At 55.2% G+C, this 20,963-nt stretch overlaps 1 protein-coding gene and 1 long non-coding RNA gene across 18 annotated transcripts in view; one reads left to right on the top strand and one right to left on the bottom strand.

Moving 5' to 3' along the window:
• Positions 1-207: 207 nt before the first annotated feature.
• The window catches only part of RNF220 (ring finger protein 220), a 269,444-nt gene continuing 248,688 nt past the window's right edge, over positions 208-20,963 (bottom strand). Inside the window, exons 1-11 of one of the 16 annotated variants that reach the window (XM_042239976.2) lie at positions 19,608-19,856; positions 19,433-19,475; positions 16,108-16,229; positions 15,621-15,753; positions 7,230-7,326; positions 6,938-7,024; positions 6,751-6,806; positions 6,557-6,635; positions 2,179-2,287; positions 1,958-2,032; positions 208-1,203 (exon numbers count right to left, since the gene is read on the bottom strand). In XM_042239976.2, the coding sequence (XP_042095910.1) occupies positions 1,132-1,203; positions 1,958-2,032; positions 2,179-2,287; positions 6,557-6,635; positions 6,751-6,806; positions 6,938-7,024; positions 7,230-7,326; positions 15,621-15,753; positions 16,108-16,229; positions 19,433-19,475; positions 19,608-19,661 (927 nt within the window). In that variant the 5' untranslated portion in view covers positions 19,662-19,856 and the 3' untranslated portion in view covers positions 208-1,131. Of the gene's footprint in view, positions 2,033-2,178; positions 2,288-3,578; positions 6,407-6,556; positions 6,639-6,750; positions 6,807-6,931; positions 7,025-7,122; positions 7,327-15,599; positions 15,754-16,107; positions 16,230-19,432; positions 19,476-19,607; positions 19,857-20,963 lie in introns of those variants that run through there. The other 15 variants (XM_027969098.2, XM_027969099.2, XM_027969102.2 and 12 more) reach the window with 15 other exon arrangements.
• Positions 19,789-20,963, top strand: part of LOC105607754 (uncharacterized) — a 48,039-nt gene continuing 46,864 nt past the window's right edge. For both annotated transcript variants that reach the window (XR_001028529.5, XR_001028543.5), the window contains exon 1: positions 19,789-20,395. This is a non-coding gene — a long non-coding RNA (uncharacterized LOC105607754). The remainder of the gene's footprint in view (positions 20,396-20,963) is intronic.

Raw genomic sequence — 20,963 nt, 5'->3', positions numbered from 1 at the left:
CAATAGTCAGGAGTCCAGGTCCTGGCCCCACCCCCCCACACCCAACAAGGCTCCAGGGCCCCTGAACAGACTAACCCCACACTGCCTCACAAAGCCATAGCCAAGTCCTTTTCCCCACATGGCTGCCAGGAATTAACCCCTTAACTGCCTCTGTTCCTACCACCTCATCATCTTCCCCTCCCTGTACACATACACAGAGACAGCAGCTGTTTATACTGGTTTAATCCATGTCAAATGTAGTTTACAAAGGGAAAGGACAAGTACCTTTGTATAGAATATACAGACACAGCATCACACCATGGGGCCCACAGGGCAGGGGAGACCACACTTTTCCCGGGAAGACCACACTTTTCCCGGGAAGAGCAGCTCTAATCCCAGGAAAGGTTCTCTGCGGAAGGCTGGGGAGCCAGAAGCACCCTTTGTCCAGCCCAGTCTCAGCCCCTGCTTCAGCTCGGTTCCCACGCCTGTGCCTCCCCCCTCCCCCAACTCCTTACCAAGAGCCCCAGGAGCTAAGACTAAGGAGAGGATCACGTCCCTTGGGGCACATGCCCCACGTCTGGGAGAAGAAATATACACCACTGAACAGCGAGCACATGGGAGAGGGGAGGGACTGGGAAGGAGTGAGGCAGGCACCCCAAGGCGGATGGGCCGAGCCCCCAGCCAGCCCTCAAGGAGGCGCTGCCTCCAGGCCTTCTTAACAAAAGAAGAAAATCATACAACCAGGGGATGGGGAAGGGGCGGGGGGGGGGGGGGGTAGCTGTCCCATTTATACACAACATTGTAAACATACAGAGTCTATATTACATGTGCTTCAGTCTGGTGTTTGCATGTCTGTCCGTCTGGGGGCTGGATCTCAGGAGCCTTGCTTGACAATACTCCCCCCACCCCCACCTCCCTGCCCCACTCTGGGAACAGAACCTGGAACAGGTATGACCCCCAATCTTGGTGGGAGCCAGCAGGCAGGGCCTGGGCCTCAGCCTCCATTCTGGCTCCAGAGTCCTGTGTGTGTGCATGTTCATGTGTGTGCATGTATGTACATGGGGAACCTGTGTGCAAGTATGTACAAGGGGGCGTCTCGTCGCAGGTGGGGCAGGCGTGGCGCTGGAGCAAGGCCTGCTTGGGGTGGCCGGCTCACAAGTAGATTCTCCGCAGGTCTCCAGGCGCTGTGATGGTGTTGCACTGGGGGCAGAGCTTCTTGGCGCCCTGCGGGGAGAATGGGGCAGGGCAGGGCCCTCTGGTTAGACCCCGGCCCACACATTTGATCGTGTGCACCCAGGCCTGCAGCCATGTCTCCCTGCACCCGATGTGTGCTGGGACTTTGGACTGGTCCTGTCCACGAGGGCTGGGGAGGCCTGGGCAGCCTCTGTGAGCAGGCAGGCACGCTCCTGTGTTGGGGGGACGCCAGGATCAAACCGCCTGGCTAGGCCCGCAGCGGGAGCCCCGGTAATGAGAACAAGGCTGGGTCCAGCTGTGGCTGCCGCGGCCCTAACGAGATTACACGAGGCCTTTGATCAGGACACAGAGCCCACGTCCGGGCCTTTTATTGCTGTCTCCGGGCGACATTTTAATGGCTGCTCCTGAGCGAAGAACAGGGGCAGGAGCAGAAGGAGCTTAGTAATGGGAGGGGGAGGGGCTGAGGCCCTGGTCCTGCTTACCCACACCCAGCCTCCTCCTGACCGGGGATCTCACTGCTATGTGTAACACGGGGGCCCTCCAGGGTGGGGGCTGGGAAAGGGAGCAGAGACCCCATGGTTGGGGAGAACTGGATAAGCCTGGTGTGGGGGAGGGGAGAGGCTCATGAGCTTGGGGATGAGTATCCTGGAATCAGGCTGTGGTCTGTGGTTCTGCTCTGCCTGCTCCTTGTTCTTCCTCCCCCCGAGGGAGGCTCAAGCATTAGCATGGACCTCTGGGCAGTAACCCGAAAGGCTACCCACTCCCAACCCCCAGACCACTTCACCAGGGTCCGCAGCCAGCACTCCTCACAGTGCACATGCCAACACTGGATGGACGTCAGAGGCATCGAGTATGAGTCCTAGGGAGAAGACCGGCAGAGAAGGGAGGGGTCACTCTGAGGCGTCCCACCCTTTGAAGGGCCCAGTTCACTGGGCAGAGACCCTCTCCAACCCCCAGGGAGCACTGAGGCCCAAGCAGGGACATGCGAGGTTCCCTTCCTCTCACCATGCAGATGAGGCATTTGTAACGGTCCCCACGAGATAGCTGCCGTTCAAGTTCCCTGACCCGAGCCTTCAGGGCCTCAAACGTGGTCACAGCTGAATCTTCGGTGATTCTGTGAGGAGGATGGCACAGTTGCGCAGGCAGCAGGCTGGCATCTCTAATTTGAACCTCCAGCCCACACCTTCCTTGAGTTCCAGAACCACATGTACCCATGTCTCTCAGACCTCCCTGCTCCCCAATCCCACTCACATCCTAGATCCACAAACTCCACATTCCAGACCTGTGCCCCTCACCCGCCTGGCTCCTGTACCTCCATCCTGGTGAATTTCTAAACCAGACACCTGGGAACCATTCTCGAAACTACTCCTTCCCAGTCACCCCTGACATCCAGCTCCTCACATCTTTGGCATCTCCACTCCTTTCCACGCTGCCACCTGTAGTTCAGGTGCTCATGACTCTGTGCATTATACCAACCCGAATGGCCCCTCTGCCTCCATTCTTCTGGCACCTACGATTCTGCAAGCCCGACCACTTCTACTGACATTTCCAACATTTCAGCGTCTATCTCAGCATAAAGCTCTAGCAAACTCCTACAAGCTTATGAGGGCCTCCTTGGCCTGCCCCCACCAGCCATGTGCCTCAGCACCCTACCACGTGCCTCGCGTTCCATCCACGTCCAATGCTGGAGTTCTTCCACACGCCCCAGCATTTTTCACTCATTGGCCTCTCAAGTACTTTCTGCTGCTTCTGGGTCACCCCACCTCCTAACTCTCTAGTTCCATCTCATCATTCAGGCCTAGTCCCCACCTCCTCCCAGAAACCTTTTCCAAGCCTCGGCCAGTACCACTGGTGGGGCTGCCCCTTTTGTGCTCTTCCAGCCCCTGTGCTGGACGGCACTACAGTAGTACAACTGCAAATGCCTGTCTCCTCTGCCAGACTCGCTTCCCCGAGGGCGAGATGATCACTCCACCAATACTGACTCTGGACATCAGCCCCACTCCAGGCATGGGGGCGTGAGTAAACACCTGCTGGAGAAACAGCAGGTCTAACCCCCAGGGAGAGCGAGCGATGGTGATCTGAGGGGGCCCACATAATCTAGGTCCCTGGGCTGGAGGTCTAGCCTACATCAACAGCTCCTAGCTGTTTCTTCCTAGGCATGTCAGATGTCCTGGTGGTCCTCACCTGCTGTCCAATCCCTGCACAAGCCCTGCAACTTCCTGAACTCTCTGAGCTGTGATACTGAACAGGGAACAGCTCGGACAATTCTAAGGAGTGATCTTTCCCACCACTCCTAAAACAAGTCAACAGAACCCAGAAGAGCTTACAGGGGGAGGAATGTTTCCTGGAGGAGTAGAAAAGATGGTACTGGAGATGAGCTTCAGGGAATAATGACATAATACAAATAAAAGAGCTAAAATTTATTAAACACTTACTAAATGCCAGGAATTTTACTGAGGGATTAAAAATTATCTTATTTACACCTCACAAAAACCCCATGGGGAGATCCTAACACTCCCATTTTATATATGAAGGAACACTGGAAAAGACCCTGATGCTGGGAAAGACTAAAGCAAAAGGAGAAGGGGGAGGCAAAGACTGTTAGATAGCATCACTGCCTCAATGGACACGGTCTGGGAGACAGTGCAGGACGGGAGTCTGGCATGCTACAGTCCGTGGGCTGCAGAGTCAGACACAACTCTACAAAGACAACAAGAGCACAGAAACTTAAGTAGACTACCCAAGGTTCACATAGAGCGGGGGAGATGGGATTCAAACCCCGGCAGACTGATTCTGGAATCAACCAGTAACAGCGTGAATAGCCATTACTCTACACTGGCAACCAGGAGATAGGCCTCCAGGCTGAGAAAACAGTGGGAACCAAGGCCAAGGGCCCCTGGCCCCATCTGGCTGGAAGACTCACTTGTGGACAAGCAGAAGGTTGCTACACTGGGAACCCAGTGTCCAAGACGACCCCAGATGCCACAATCAGAAAAGGAAGTTTATCTTACACTCGATTTACAGCAAGTACTTGAGGATATTGGAGGAGGGCTGTAAAGGGTAAGAGCTGAGGTTTAGAAGGTGTACTCAGTCAGCTGAGGTAGAATCACAAGGGCGGTATGTGGGCTAGGACCATCTCCTAGGGGGTGGTCTGTCTTGCCAGCCTGGGGGTGCAGCAGGCCCAGAAAGCCTGAAAGCTTCCAGGCAGTCTGTCCCTGCTGGGCGTAGGTGTAACAGGGGGCATGTGAGGATGGTGGGAAACACTTAATGGGCAGCGGCGAACTCTGATCTCTGACCGTTCTCTCTTAAAGGGGCACCAGCAGTGACACAGAATGCGTTGCCCTGATGGCTGTGTCCCTGATCAGAGACGCTCCAGATCCATCACTCCAGCAGTCCATGGCTCTCTCTGCCTTGCCTCTCTCCAAGCAACCTGAGAAAGGCTCTGACTACAACTCCTTCTGGCACTGGTGGGTTTCCTGGGAGCATCCCTTCAGCTTTCCAGCTCTGGAAAGCCGCTGCCACACTCTCCTTCCTCACACGCACTTGCACAGCTGAGTCTTCCCCCTGGCAGTCTGCCCAATGCGGTATGTGCCACCCCCATCTAGATTGCTGGTATGTTCCTGGCAGGGAGACAAGGATGGGTAGCTATACTTCCTTTCTCTCCAAGGACCAGGCTGATCCTGTGTGGTTACTTCAATGATTGGGAAACCAAGGCCTGGAACTGGGGGCAGCTTACCCCAGAGTAGAACACTAACTCGAAAACCCTAAACCAGAGAATGAGCTAGAGCTAGGAAGGCAAAAGCCATGAGTCCAGAAGAGCCATTTCCCACTCCCATCTCCAAGGCCTCTCCATCCCCATGGTGGATCTGCTCAGCACATAACTGGCCTTTACTCTTTGCTCTAGCGAAACACCCAATCCTCCAGACCCCCGATTCAGGGAGGTTGCGAGCTATTCCAGAGCCCCTTGAAGGCATGAGGTGGAGAATTTCTTAGAAGAAGCCATGTATCCTGTGTTTCTCCTTCCCCTGGATGTGAAGAAGATCCAGGATGGGAACCCATACCGTGTCTGGGAGAGACGTCACGGGGACTGAAGGGCCAGACCTGTCGAAGATCTCTGCACATGACTGAGCTGGCCCCCAACTCATCCCCGAGGGCCCTGCCCACGGGTGCTCGTGCTCATACAGGTGGGACAGAAAGCCCAGCTTCCCCAGCCCTCAGTGGGGTAGGACCACTGGATGGCCACTGGCTCCGGCCCCCACCTCCCCCTCCGGCGCCATCCCTGATTAATGATCTTGTCTTTCTGATTTATGAGCAGCCCCTCCAGATGAGGGTAGGCGCCCCTTACAGCCCCGCCCGCCCCGCTCAGCTGGAGTAGGAGAGAATTATTAAATAAACATCCATACGTCATTCCTCTCCCCCCAAGCTGGTTGCACCGAACCCGTGCGGCCCGCTCCGGCGCTGACACGGAGCAGCTGCGGTGATTCATGGGCAGCCGGGCCCCGCGCCGCGGCCCATACATCATGCCAGCAGCACTCGCGGCCCTGGCCGAGATAAACTGATCAACCACAACGGGCTGGAATGAATTTATGACAACACAAAATGGAGGGAAACAAATGGGAGGTGACCCTGGGCCGCCGACCCGGCCCTGCACTGGCCTGCAATCCACTCTCCTGGCAGGAGGCAAGATGGAACACTGGCCCTGGAATGAAGAGGCTGCCTTTTAACCCCAGGCAACCTAGCCTTCAGAGGAGGGAGGGGCAGGTGTGAGGAATTAGGCAATGGCCAACAGCGGCAGCAGCTCCAGGCAGCCAGAACTGGACAGTGCCACCTCCTGGGGCCAGAACTGGCCTGCCTGGGCTACTGGAAAGGCAGTAAGGTGTGCTGCTGCTTTCGAATCCTGGTGGCTTCTGGGGATCCAGGCCAGGGATGGCCCAACCTTGGGGGAAGTGCTAACGGATCTCCTTTTCCGCTGCCAGAGAATGCGGGCCGAAAACTCCTACCAGAAGTGATGAGACCCAATACTCCTGCCTAAAACCCACACTGCAAGCGCCACCCGGGACAAGAAAAATGAAACCAATTTAGCTCCCGATTAAGAAACAGAAACTGGAGATGAATCAAGTGTGCCGGCTGGGCTGGGCGGCCATACATCACATTCCCCGGGTGGAGGCCTCTGCAGCAGGCAGGCGGGCAGGCCGCCTGCTCCTCCCTCCACCAACGCTCCCGGGGCCATGGCCTAGTGATCAATTCAGAGAGTCACGCTCAGCACCAGCTGGGCCCCACTGCCGGCTGTGTGCCAGGGCAGCAGGCCTTCCTGTTAGCGAAGGGCCCCCTCCCTCCCACGGAGCCGCGGTCCCTGGAGTCGGTCTCCCCGCTGGCCACTCACTTCTCAATGTCGCTGTTCTTGCAGGTCTTCTGCATGGCCTCCTGTTTGCTGCTCTCACCGTTGCTGGTGGATGGCATCTCTGCTGGGACAGACAGAGGACTCACACTCTGGCCAGACGGGCAGCACAGATGAGCGGTTGGGCTTGAATCAGTGGCCACCCCCGTCTGCCCCTGCTAACCTGGGTCAGGACTTACCATCACTGGCCCATTTAGAGAACTCAGGTGTGATGCGTGTGCTGGGAGGGCCACCACTAGAGGAAGGAAGGAGGAAGGACAAAGTGAGCCCCGAAGGGACAGCCCTGAGGGCGGGCACCGGGTGGACCCTCGCCTCAGGGCCTCCCTTCCCTTTCTCCCACCCGCCCAAGCCTGTGCCCACACTTGCTTTAGGACTGCGCCCCGCAGTGCCTCTCTCTCCTTGGCTTCGCCAGGCTCCTCGCCTGTGCAGGGGATGACATCGGCCTCCGTGTATCTGGCAAGGTGGTCAAGGACAATGGATCCTAGTTTGTGGTGGGCCGTGAGGGTTGAATCCCCAGGAGGGCTGCCCCTGGCCCAAGTTGAGACACTGACCCTGGGAGTTTTGGTGTGGATGAGTGACTCCAGGTGCTTGTGACTTTTCTTATTCCCTTTGGTCTGTCCCACCAGTCCCGCCTTGTCCCGCAGTGCCCCAAGGATACTGTGGCTTCCCATACTCCAGAGTGTCATCCCCATCCACATCCAAGTCAGCGTCACTGTCTGGATTCTCTTTGCCGCTGCACATGATGAAGCCAGAGCCTGTGGGAAGCAGGGTGTGAGGAGGGCCGGGGCCAGCAAGACGAGGCCAAGGATCCCCCTTGTTTCCTAAGGTAGGGGTCAGGTTTGGGGCTAGGTAAGGCCCGGCAGAAACTTGGGCTTGGGGAATAGAGCGTGCTTGGGTGCTCTTGATTCTGACATTACAGTTCTTTTTCACTCTGCATACCTCAGCCTTTCCTGCACTGCCTGCTGCTCCATGATCTCTGCTCATAAAGCAGCCCATTCGTACATTATGTCAAGTTCTCAGGAGACACCTAGTCTAGGCCTGCTGTCTACCTGTCTTCCACATCTAAGAAGAGTGGGAAGAGGACAGACAGGTCTACAACCCCAACCCAGGACCTGGGCATCCCATGTCCCATTGTCCAGCCTGGCAAGACTACCAGAGGGGAGAGTAGGCTGGCAAAGGCCTGTCAGAGCCATACAGCGGAACCCTCAGCCAATGTCCTGATTTTGGCCGGCAGGTCCTTGCCAGCAAAAACACCAGGCAGCTGTTCAAATATTTGGTGTCTGAAGCGCCTGACATTAATTATTCATCCCCACCTCACTCAGCCCAGATTCCTGGACAAGTGCAGTTATAAAGGGATTAAGAAGGGACAGCCGAGGGAGGACAGGCATGCACACCTGCTTCTCAGAGAAGTCCCTGGAGGCAACCCAGCTGGGCAGAGGCAGGGCCAAGGGCGGGGCAGGCAGCTGACCCCACCAAGGTGTATCTGGCACAGCAACAGGCAGACTCTTGGCCAGTGGTGGGAGGGGTGGTGGTGATGCAAGGGGCTGAGTGGCTGAAGCTGCCCCAGGCCCACTCACCTGCTTTATGTTCTGACTCCCAGAACCACCCTTCCTGATAGCCCAGGGCCAGGGACCACAAAGCAGCTTCTCCCTCCCTGCCCCTGCCTTCTCCCAGTGGTTCTGGTCTCGGACCACATCACATGAGCCAGTGGAGTAGCCCTGCTGGGGACAAAAAGGACTGAAAGCGATGGGGTCTGGGGTGAGTGGAATCGATGCAAAGCAGCTCGGAGTTCTGCCCAATGATCTCAGAAATTTCTTGTCCATTCTTCCCACTTTCAGCGTCTTACACATTCATGAAGGCAACAGGCTTGTAGTGGGTTGCCAAGCCTCTCATCTATTGCTTCGTCCTGTCGCCACAGAGTCCAGACCCTTCTTTCCCCTGCTCCAGCACTGCCTGCGGCTCCTCACTGTGCCTGCGACCAATTCCTACTCTTAAGCCAGACTTGCTACGCTCTGGATGCCCCCACTTCTTCACCTTCTCTCATTTCGCTCCCTAAGTCCCATATACACGGACAGACTTACTCCACCTCCAGAGTCACCCTGTCTGTCTGGCTCATGCTCTCTCTCCATCTGGAATGTTCTCCATCTTTCAAGCCCGTTTCAAATGCACTTTCTTCCTGATCCTTCTCTATCCTACACCTCCGGTTTCTGGTCTCACAACGGGCCCACCCATCCCAGAAGTAAGCAGCACCAGGGAAACAGAGAGCTTACAGGTACTGCCCTGCTCCACCCCTGCCTGCCAGTCCTCATCTGCCCTCCACACTGAGGCACAAACAAACTCAAGGCAGCAGGCGGGTCAGCAGCGGGGCCATTAAGCTGAGAAAACACCAAGTTACAGCTCTGTCTCCTATTCACAGCCAAGTGTCCTGACAAGCAATTCCCACCTTGTGGGTGAGTGGCACCTCTATAAACCCTCTGACAGTTTGGGAGACAAACTCCGCCATCAATCAGAATGTAGCCATCAGGTTCACTTAGAGCCTGTACCCCTCGAGCCCTGCCAAGCAGCCCCCGCCCAAGCGCATGCAGCTCAGCAGTCAGCCTCACATCTACGGCTTGGCTAGACCCTGCCCAGCCCTGCCTGGTGGGTGCGTGAGAAGCAAAGCCGAGAATCCTAGCACCACTCCTCAGCCCAGAGTGGCTCCCATGGCAAACCTGAGACAATGGGGCACTCTCAAACTGCCAGGAAAAGTCCAGGCTTCGCCACACGTAAAGCAGCCCAGTGGCCAGAAGTCTTTCTGCAGTCTCGTTGCCTGCCAGGCCTGGACCAGGTCTCTGTAGTCTGGTGGAACACAGCTATTTTGGTTCCCAGGGCCTGTGTTTTCTCATGTCCCTGGGCTTCCCTGGTGGCTCAGAGGTTAAAGTGTCTGTCTGCAATGCAGGAGACCTGGGTTCAATCCCTGGGTTGGGAAGATCCCCTGGAGAAGGAAATGGCAACCCACTCCAGTATTCTTGCCTGGAGAATCCCATGGGCAGAGGAGCCTGGTGGGCTACAGTCCACAGGGTCGCGAAGAGTCGGACACGACTGAGAGACTTCACTTCACTTTCACTTTAGGCCTTTGTACTTCCTGTTATCTCTGCCTAGAAACGTCTCCCTCTTGGTCTACGGAACACATTCCTGCTCATTCTGCAAGTCTGACTCTTCTCAATCATGCCTTCCATTCATGGTGCCTGCACATAATAGTTGCTCTTTAAATACTTCCTGAGTGAACTTGCTTCAACATTCTCTCAAACTTCATTGAACTCATCCTCCGCCTGGCTTGACACTGAGGACGTTGTTTCCTGATCTGATTCCTATGCTCAAGGTGCTGAGTACAGATGAGACTTCCCTAGACATTTCTACAGAGGGGGCCCCTTCTGTGGTGTCCACCCAGGCTTCTGTACAACTCCAAATTCACATGTATTACCATGTATTGTCACTGTTGCTCATCAGATTAAAAGCCTAAGTCTGTGATCTAAGCATCACCCAGCACAGAGCTGGCCGAGCCCACGACAGGTGCCACGTAACACCCCCGAGCAGTGACAGCTAAATGCTGATGGTGCTGTTCCGTTAGGTGCTGGGAGCCCTGTGCCAGAGGCAGGCCCAGGCCTGATCAGCTGGTGGCCTGTAGAAACCTCTCTGGCCACAACCTCACCTCTCAGACCCCATCTCTCAGGTGGGCAACAATCTCCTTCTCCGACCACGCTAACAGGATGGAGAGCACGACACATCTTGTTCGCCAAGGAAAAGGCCTGCCTTTGGTCAGACAGCCGACTCTGACCTGACCCCCTCCTCCAGCAGACAGATGTTGGGAGCCTCTCCCTACCCCTCAGGTGTTCAGAACAGGCTGCCACTGCCAATTTCACTCCTGCGCTGCCCCAGCCAACTCCAACCTCCTTCCCAGCACATTAAACTTTATTTTCTTAATGAAATGTCACTTGCTGACTTCTGGCAGAATCATAATAAAAAGAAACAGCCATAAAGCCATTTTATGCAGACAGGGCCCCCGCCAGCTTGCCCCCCTCCCACACATACTTTGAGAAAGCTCCACAGTCATTTTATGTTCTCAGCTGCTAGAATATCCCAAGCCAGTACTCAGAAGCAAGATGGCACAGAGAACGCCTTCCCAAGCCTCTGGCTCCTGCTCTGTGAAGCTCCAGAGTAACAGGCAAGCTGCCACTCCTGCTGCTCCTATCCAGGGCAGGGACTGCCTTCAGACCCCGCAAGATGACCCACAGCACTCTTCAGTCACCGGGGAGTCCCCGTGTTGTGGCTCAGACCCATGAAGGGCTGGGTGCTCTCCACAGGCAAACTAACCCTGATGATCAGTGATGCTCAGCAGTGGGGGCCTGGTCTAGGGAGGGCGGGCAGTTAAAAAAAAACCTCTTCCCTCCAAGTGGATACTTAGCAATAGAGAGGCAGAGGGTTAAGCGCATAAATGATAAGCAAAGCTTAAATTTTATAAAAATGTCCCATCTCTCATAAACTCATTTCTTCTTGGGTCATCACAAAGAGAGAAGGAAAAAAAAAAATCAGCGTTAATTTGATCAATTGATCAGATGATCGATTGTGAAACTGGAGATGCCCACTGACTAGGGGCAGTAACGTCCTGGAACTTGAAACCACAAAAAAGGAGCCATCGATTTCCTCACCTGCTGTTCCCAACAAAACCAAAGCCCAGGGAGAAAGGCGTCCTGGGGCCTCCAGAAGCCCGTGCTCTCCAAAGGAGGGGAGAAGGGGGGGTGCGCAGCAGCAGCTTCCGGAGAGTTTTACACTGGAATTAGTTACAGATGCAGTTACGGTGTCTTGTGTAAACGCCATCGATTGGGGAGCTGACAGTCTGGGGAGCTGCGATGCGGGACAATCAATCGGCCTGCAGTGTCACCTGCCACCTCGCTGAACAGTTGACAATGCAATTATCCAGTGTGGAGGCAGGGAGTTGGCGTGTGTCAAACGCACTTAGCCACTTTCCGGGCCTCCTCGATAACGCGTTTCATTGCCTCACGTCAGGAGAGGCGCAGAGAGACAGACGCCGTTTAAAACCATTGATACTTGCTCCTTCTGCCTGTACTCCCTCTGTCCCGGCTTAACAATTGTGTTTCCAAAAGGCGATTAAATCCCCGTCAGTTGCCACAGGGGACAGAAGGTGCCCTGCTCCTTGCCACCCCTCCTTGCTCCTCCCACCAAACAAGTTCTAACTCAGGGTGGTAAGGAGGTAGAAAGCGGCAGCCTGGACACACTCCGTTCCAAGACTGCCTCCAGCAGTTGGCTGTTCTAGCACCTGTCACTGACTATACCAGGCAGCAGGGTTGCCCTGGGGGACATTTTGAGAATCTGGGGCTCCCATCTTTTGGAAATCAACACGCATAAGGAGGCAGCAGCTAAGGCCAGGCCAATTTCTCCAGGCCCTGGACTCACAACACCTCTCAACCCCTTGACCCACAATCTGGCACTGAAGTTTTACCAAGCAACAGCCAGTTAACAGATCTGCGCCACAGCTGCCCCACCTTTCCTCCCCATGGTATCTCATTCCAGGCCACATGGAACCAGTCTAAATCCAAGGCAAGAACTCAAGTAAGATGCAGTCCCTAGGCGAAGATCGGGGCAGGGCAGAGGCCTGGACAGCGGTTTCTCTTAGTAGCGTCCCTGTCTCTACCCTTCCACCTGTTTGATTCAAAGGGGCTCAATGCTGGATTCCAGGGACGCAGTTCCTTCCAGGGCTGCAAGACTGAGCTGCAGCACCTTCCACTTCCTGCTGCCTCCTGGGAAATCCCTCCACCTTGTCACCCAAAGGCCCATTACATCACTGTCACGTCATCTGAAGCCAACTGTTCCATGTCCTTTCACCAGCCTGTCCATCCCAGAGATAATGAGCTCTAGGCTCCCTAATCCAGCAAAGTGAACATTCACTGGCAAACAAGACAGAGGAAGGATCAAGGCTCCCATCACAGGTCTCTTGTCCGAGACCAGGAGTTGGGGATAGGCAATGAGGAAAGCCGGGCTCATTTGTCACATACCTCCTTGGAATTCAGGCAGGCACGGGTTTGTCCCCAGGGGTTGTATAATTGGTTCCCACTGTGGCCCAACCTAGAGGCCCCTTGCTCTGCCCAGGGCTGGCATGGGGTGCCTGAAGAGTGTCTTTCCCCCCGCCAATGCTGAACTCTTTAAGGGAAATGTTGGTGAAGCACTAAGGTCTGTGCGCCGCCCTTTATGCAATTATAACTGAGTGGGCAAAAACAGCACTAGCAGGCTAGCAAACCCAAGGTTCAGAGAGGACAACCCACACCTCACGCACACAGCCCAGGGTGTCCCCTAGAACTGAGAAGGCCACCATGTTTCCTAAACAAACGTTTCTTTCAAACTACTCTCTTGAAACCTTTCAGTATCTCTTCTTTTAGGCTCTTGAAGATCCACGTCTATCTGGACCTATCCCAGTCCTTACCTGTTCTGTCTGATCCTTCATTTGGTCCTACAATACCAATTCCAAGCCCTCCCAGGCCTGAGCTCTCTGGGTCTCAGTAATCACAGGTCCCATCTCCAAGGCCCATTCTCCTCAGTCAAGTATCCCACCAAAAATTCCTGCTTGTTCATTGGCTCTGCGGCACATTACATTCAAAGGAACTCATCTGCTCCACCAGATCAGCCCCCATTGGGCCTGATGGGAAGCCATGCTGAGGACGAAGGGGCCCTGGTCTGGGAGGAGGGATAGGTGATGATCAGATACAGGAACTTATGTGCAATTCTTCAATTCTTTCATATCTAACAAGGACAGCAATCTCTGTTCTGTCAGCACGCACAGTGGCTTAAATGGGCCTCGCCGCTCGCCTGCTCATCTTGCCTCTGCTCCCTCTCTCTGAAGCCGGCTGGGCAGCTTCTTCAACTGGCGTTATCACTCCCTCTAACCGGTCTTGGCAGGCAATCTAATTCCTCCTGAAAAGGTCACCGCCATTTTAACTGCCTTTCAATCACATTAAGCACGCGCTGCCCGGCTTGCGGCCCAGCCCGCCCGGCGGGCGATCAATGCGCTGCACTGACACCAGGCCGCCTGGCGGGGCCACACCCAACCCCCCAAGAGTTGAGGCCTCTCGGTCCTGGCCAAGAAGGGTAGACTGACAGATGGTCAGCTTCTGCAGACAAGGTTTCAGGGGCAGAGGCGGTCAGGATCAGCCAGGGCCTCCTTTGATAGCACCCCCCTACCGAGGAGCCTCAGCCTCCTCCGCTCCACTGCGCCCTGCTCTCTGCCTCGTGGCCCCTGCTGATCTCGCTGTAAAACAGCCTTTCAAGTCTGTCTGTCTTTTGACTGCACTAAGCTGTTTAAGAGGCGGCAGCAGCTTCTATCAGGAAAGCGGGAGCAATTCTCTGCAGATAAAGGCACCTCCGGCCCCTGTTCCCTCTTCAAGTCTCACTCTCATTCTCGCTCTCCAAATCGCTCAAAGAAAAACCCCCTTTGAACTCCTCTCAGGAATTCTTGAAAGGAACCACCTCACCATGTAAACACTCAGGGAAAACTGACACCCGCCCAGGGCTGAAGAGCCCCTCACACCCGCTCTGCAAGTAGGTCCCAGGGCCTGGGAAGTACATGGTTGTATGAGCAGGCCCCATGCGGCTTCATCTTCCTAAGCCTGTCTGGAGCCCAGAAGCCATCAGTAACCTCACCAAGAAGCTGCCACAGCAATGGAAGACATGAAAATCTGCAGCCACCAACAGAGCGAACCCAGCACAGTATCCTGGAACTGGCCAGGGACACCTGTGAGTACAAGTCACAGGATCCCTAGCTTCAGGGCTCTCTGGGCCTCAGAAACTCTAGGACAGGACCAGAGGGAAATGGCCAATGGACATTCTCTAGCTCAGTCCTCAGTTTGGTCTGATTAACCTTTCTCATTTACATTTTGCCAATGTGAGAGAAGACCGGAGGCATAATGCCACACCTGGGCTTGTGGCCTCTTCAGGGAGCCAGTTTGCCCTGGATGGCACTGTAGGGACCACTTCTCATCAACAGCCCTAGAAGCATAGCCCCAGTTAGGCAGAGACCCTCCTCTGAGCTGCCGCGATATTCCCAAGGGACCAGACACAGCACTACTCCCAAGGGAGCTGCCCAGAGAACTGGAGGCAGATGGGAAGCAGATTGGCTCACTTAATGACCACAAGCTGCAGTGCCAGCTGTGCTTGTGCACAGAAAGAGCGATGAGCTGGAGGCTGGGAAGCAAGACAGCTCCCCCTTCACCCTGCCCAAGGCAGGAAGCATCAACAAGAGGACACGCTTCTTGGGTTCCTACCAGTCTGCTATTTAACCTGGTGGGGGTGGGAGACTTCCATTGGGCCAAACCATTTGTCTCCAAGGATCCAGGTGGGCAGTGGAGCTGGGGAGGTCCCTGTAGAGCCCTCTGCAGCAAGCCCGAGGGAAGCAGGAGCAGCTGGGCACAGGCCCCTCTTGCTTCAGGGCAGAGGGCGCCCAGGGAGAAGGGATGGGATCACAGGTAAAATTAGATTCACCAATGAAGCTCATGGGAGGTCAAATTTTGCCATAACTCACTCTCTCCTCTGCAACTGATTTCCCTGACGTGGGGCTGAGGAGGAGGAGGAGGAAAATCCAATGTGTTTGCCTGGAAGCCCTCGGGGCCCCCAGTGCTGGAGGTGTACAGCAGGTTGCTGGATTCTCATTTATCAGCCTTAAGAGGGATGGAGTGATAAATGCATAACCGTCCCTTTAATATTTTATGCAGGTGCTAACGCGGCTTGGCTGTCACCTTCAATGCATCACCCGAGGCGGAGAGCCCCCCTCGTCACTCTTAGCTTGCAGCCTCACAATTCCATTTCCCCACCCAAATACATCCGTTTTAATATGCACATCACAGGCAGGCAGCACGGTCACAAAGAAGCCCTGCCAGCAGCAGTTCCCACGTGGCTGAATGGATGACCAGCCACCAGCCCTGGCCTCTTGGCTCCCACAGATGGCTACCCAGCAGAGGCCTGGCCACCACAGTGCCACTACCTAGGTGTCGGCTGCTTGTACCTCGGAAACCACCTTCCAGGAGAGTGGTGGCCCGTATCCGCTTCTGCCCGCACCACTCATACTCCTCAAAGCGGTTGCTGTTCTCATGCTCGATGTCCGCGGCATCGTCCTCAGCCATGCAGGAGCCTTCCCTCTGTGAAGAGCAGAGCAGGATCATGCGGGTCCCAGGCTGTCCCTACCTGCTCCCCAAGGCCTGCGAGGAAGGCACAGCCCAGGCCCCCAGCTGCAGTGTGCCCCACAGGCCCCCGGCTCTAGGGCTCCTTGGAAGTAAACCAATCGAGAGGTCAAAGACCTGGGCTTTTTCCCAATAATTTTCCACTGGAGCCCCAGGGGAGGAGTGGGAGAGTGAAAGCAAAGGAAGAGGGCAAAGAACAGAGAAGAAGCTGCTGCTGAGACCACATGGAGAACCCAACAGCCCAGAGATTGGAGGCAGTCAGCAGCTAGTGTCAGGGGAAGGGGGCGGGGTAGGTGGTGATGGCCCCTCTACCTTAGAAAGGCAATGCTCCACATGCCTACTCATCTCCTGCTCCGATCCTGCCAGGGGGCGGCTGCACAGGGGACATACCTGCCCTTCATCTTGCTTCCTCCGTTTCATTTTCCCAATCCGAGCTGCATGGAGAAACCAAAAACAAAGCACAGAACAGGCAGACGGTCACTGGCGCTCCCAAGGTCCCAGAGGGACTGACATATCCTGACCTCCTGCCAGCCATTAGCCCTCTGGCTCATGCCCAATCTCGCCCTTGTTATGTGGCACCTTCAGCTCCTTTGGGGTCTGGGCCCTGCCACGAGCGCCTGGGGAGGAGACTGGTGCTAGGCCAGCCAGTGTCCACTCTTTGGCCACAGCTGTGTACCTGCGGTGCTCAACTGAGTCCAGTGAGCAAAGATGCTCCCCTTGGCACTTACTAGGTATCTCCCCAGAAGGCCAAGATCACAGGCTCTTTTAGAGTCAAGACCCACAACTTTAGAGATCACCTCTTGGCTAGAATCCAAAGTCTCTCCAGGGGCCTGATTTGGCCAGCTGTTCACTTATCAGTTAAAACCACTTTGTTCCTGGGCCAGCAGGCCCGAGGTACAGCCCTCAGTGTCCTATATAGAATCATCCCAGGGAGGATTTCTCTCAGGTCCACTGGTCCCATTTTACAGAAGAGGAGATCAAGGCCCAGTCATAAAGGTACAGAGGGACTGAGTCAGACAGCCCAGGATATCCTGAGAGGGTAGCCCTTACTGTGCCCTCCCGAACCTGTTCCATCATTTCTGATCAGTGAAGAGGGGCTGGCAGGCCCCCGAGGCAGAGGGCTGCCTGCCATGCTGTCCCACAGGGGGCTCAATTCCAAAGTGCACACTGCAAGCCCACAGCACTGCTAATTAATGCTGAGAGATGCAATCATTTCTAATTAGCTCACTAATCCCTCTCTGCAGCCCTCCTGTCACTGAAGCAGGAAGGGGTCAAAACAAGGGACTCTGTTTCCTCTATCCCCTCCCTTGATGCAGAGCTAGCCACTTTGAGACCAGACTGATTAGGGCGGGGGTGGAGCCAGCCAAGGAAGGAAGGGTTCCCCACTGCAAGGCCAGAAGGAACTTTCTCATGGATACTGACCCTAGTGGAAGTCTCATCAATGCAGGCTAGGGAGTGAGACACTGGTGAATGGTGATGCGGGTGACAGCTGATAAGTTACAATTTAGAGCTTCAACTGTGTGTTAAGATTTAACTGCCTTACACAAGGAAGCTCATTTTATTCCATATCCGGAAACCAGGTTGCATTAAGCATTTTTCCAGATAAAGATACTTAAAGCTCAATCAGGCAGTTGCCCAGGTAGCTAAAAAGTGGCAAAGGCAGGACAGGAAACCATGCCTTACTCCATAGCTTCAAAGGCTCTCTTGTCCCGAGAGTGCCCCCCACTGATCAGTATCAACAAAGACGGATCCTGTGAGTGTGCTAGGGCAACACTTGGAACCCCAGCTCCTGCCTGAGGGCCTGAAGCAGGGAGTTACCCCAGAACAGAGCAGCCCTAGGACCCAAATCAACAGGAAAGCCACCATCCCACAAGGACTGAGCATGGAGTTTGAGAAACCTTGGCCCGCAGCCTGGCCCATCTCCTCTGTTTCCGCTGTTCTCACTACAGGAGATGTGACCATGTTCCGGTGCCCACTCGATTTTGCGGACAAAAATCTAGACTCTTTCACCTTGACTGCCCTAACCCTTGGAATCTCAGGCTCAAGCCACCTTGACACTCTAGAGCCAGGGCTGGGGTGGAGAAGGGATGCCAGATATCAGAAAGGCATTGAGCAAGTGACTCTGAGAGTTCAAGAAGGCTGTATGGAGCCATGCTCCAGTACAAAGGTGCGTCCCCTAACCTGCCTAGAGTGCCTCTCTGGTAAGAAGGAGACTATGAGAGACACTGATAATTGAATAAACAGGTGAATCTCACAGGATTGCCAAGGAAGGCAGGACACTGGATGCTCTCCTCGCCCAAGCCACCCATGCCAGAAAACTCCTTGTGGTCCCAGGAAAGCACCCTGATGGACTGGGCATCACCTGGAAATTCTCAGATAAGCAAGGCAGGTTTGGTTTGGTTATTTTCTTGCCATCCATCTTCTAAGTCCTGAACTAAGTTTACTAAAGCATGATACGGAAAAGTGTGCTCCCTACCTGGAAGCTTCCACTAACAGGAAAAGTCAAAGTATTGCCAAGGAGGCAGCATGGCATGGTCCAAGCAGCACAGGCTCTGGAGGTAGGTGTGTGTTTATCACTCAGTCTGTCCGACTCTTTGCAACCCCATAGACTACAGTCCACCAGGTTCCTCTGTCCATGGAATTCTCCAGGCAAGAATACTAGAGTGGGTTAACTGGTTCAAACCATGGCTCGGCCATATCCCAGCTGTGTGTTTTTCAACAAATCGCTTCACCTGTCCCAGCCTCAGTTTCCTCATCTACAAAAGGAGTGTTAACACTCCCTCTTAGTTATGATAAAGACGCTTAACATGCGGCTGGCCCATGATAAATGCTCTCCTTTCCCCAATCTGGGACTCAGCCTGGTAGCAGAAACCAAGTGGCAGGAACCCAGGATCTTGAACATCGATGGCCTTAACAGCTGGTCCAGAGACCCTCAAGCCCCTTACTGCCAACCCCCAGATATACCACACCCTAGTCAGCACAAAAAACTAGATCATCCAGTTTGTTCAGCAAACAGGAATGCTCCAGAGGTTTGAATCCAAAAAGGGGGGGGAGGGGGGCGGCTGCCAGGTAGTGCATACACAGCGTGCTTTCAGACAAGGCCTCTAAGAGCTGTTGAGCCCACGCTGATCACCTTTGTGAAATGTGGGCTGACTGATAACTCAAAGAGCCCTGGGATGAGTTAGTTCCTGTTGCCGTGGGAACTCCAGATCTCACTGCATTGTCAAGTCTCAGCAGAGAGGCTGTATTCACACGACTGGGCACTGATTAAAAACTGGAAGAAAAACATTCTCAGCGCCCTGCCAGCTGGTACAGTGAGGTCCCAGCAGTTTGCAAATTCAAAGCGGAGCTCCCAAGTGGAATTGTGTGGCTTGTTCCTCATTCTCTGCCACTTATTGCCCCCCAGGGTTCTTCAAGGCCTAGAGAGGCTCACGCAAGAGCTGGCAACCATCACCTCCATTAAACAGATGGGGAAACTGAGGGCGGCAGCCTCGGTCGGCACATACTGAGGCGCTGTGATTGCGAGGAAACCCACGGGCCCTAACGTTGAAGACACCCAGGCAAGCCAGGAGCTGCAGGCAGTGAGGGAGGGAGGAGGCCGGGGGTGGGGCGAAGGGAGGGGCTGCGCAAGACTCACCATTCAGTCGGGTCTGCCGGTTGGCTCGCACTCGCAAGAAGGTCTGGGAGAAAATCCCGGGCAGATGCAAAAAAGAGAAGACAGCGTCAGCGCGGCCGGGAATCCCAGCCCCCGCCCCAGCCCCGGACCCCGGTCCAGGCCTGCCCCGCCCCAAACAGCCCGTAAACAAACCTACTTCCTCCCTCCCGCCGGCCCCCCTGCTCCGCCGGCCGCTCCGGGCCCTCGGCATAGCCGCCGGGGGCTGCTCTAGCGGGCCCCGGAGGCCGCCACGCGGTGCCGCCCCAGCCCCGGCCTCCGGCGCTCCGGGCCCCGCGGCCACCCGGCCGGCGAGGGCGGCGATGCGGGCGGATTCCCCCCGGCTGCCCGGCGGCGGCGGCACCTCAGCTCCCAGCGGCGGCGGCGGCCATGTTGGCCTTGGTCATGTGACCCGCCGCCGTCGCGCGCCGCAGGTGAAAGTTCAAGAAGTGGGGGTTGGAGGGGTGGGTCTGCCAGGAAACAGCTGCTCGCACTCGGGCAGCAACAGGCTGAGGCCGCCCAGGGGTTCCTCCCACCGCCCGCCAAAACCAACCCGCCCCGGTTTTAGCGGCTGCGAGGTCCTCCCACCCAACTCCACGCCCCTTCCTAGCGCGGGGCTTCTTCCGTCCCGGAGCCCCGCCCGGCTCCCGCCTCCCGCGCCGCTACCCCTTTGCTGGGGAGGTGGCGTAGGACTTCCTGATAGCCGCGGGTCATGCCACCGTAAGTCCCAACTGTTCAGCCCCCAGTCCCTAGCATTTCAGCAGTCTGGACACTAGAGGATTCCAGACATTTCAGCTGTTTTCTGGACAACCCCTGGAGCTGCTACTGGTAACGCACACCCACGAGTTGGAACCCAGCATCCCTCAAACAAGTGCTTTCCTCCAGGATTCTCAGTTCCTAACGGGATACCACCATCCACTCTGGTGTGCCCACACCAGAAACTTGGAAGTGAGTCGTACTTGATCCCACCCTCCTTCAGTTTCTCGCGCTCAATTCTCTCATCTCAGAGAGTCTACCTTTAAAGGTCTTTTAAACCTTCTCATCTCCACCTCTGTGTATCTCCTACGTATCCTTCTAGACCTGTTTGAAAAATATCATTTCCTCTCTACTTCATCTCTACTCTTAGTATGGCTTATTATACAGATTTTTGTCAAACCACTCCAGGGACGGGACCTTGTGTGAGTCATGAGTGAACCCAGAGCTCGGCACAGCACTTGGCATAGGCAAGACATCCCTGTGTTTCTTCAGTCGCTATACCTATCTTGGATTTACTCCTGTAGTTCATAATCTTACTGAGCTCTCTAAATTTGCAGCTGTCACCCATCTGGCTTTCTGATCTCCAGCTTTTTTCTCTGTACCCAATCCTTAACAGTACATGCAGTGTGATCTTCCTATCGTGCAAAATTGACCCTCTTTCCTTCTTCCCTTTTAAATCTTTCAGTGGTTCTCCACTGAGATGATCTGCATACAGGTCATCTCTGATCTGCTCTGCCTGCTTCTCCAGACTTCTCTTCTA

This window comes from Ovis aries, chromosome 1 (genome assembly GCF_016772045.2).
Source record: "Ovis aries strain OAR_USU_Benz2616 breed Rambouillet chromosome 1, ARS-UI_Ramb_v3.0, whole genome shotgun sequence".
In the NCBI taxonomy this organism is placed as follows: Eukaryota; Metazoa; Chordata; class Mammalia; order Artiodactyla; family Bovidae; genus Ovis; species Ovis aries.
The sequence above is the reverse complement of the archived record's forward strand: the minus strand, read 5'-3'. Positions and strand labels throughout refer to the sequence as shown.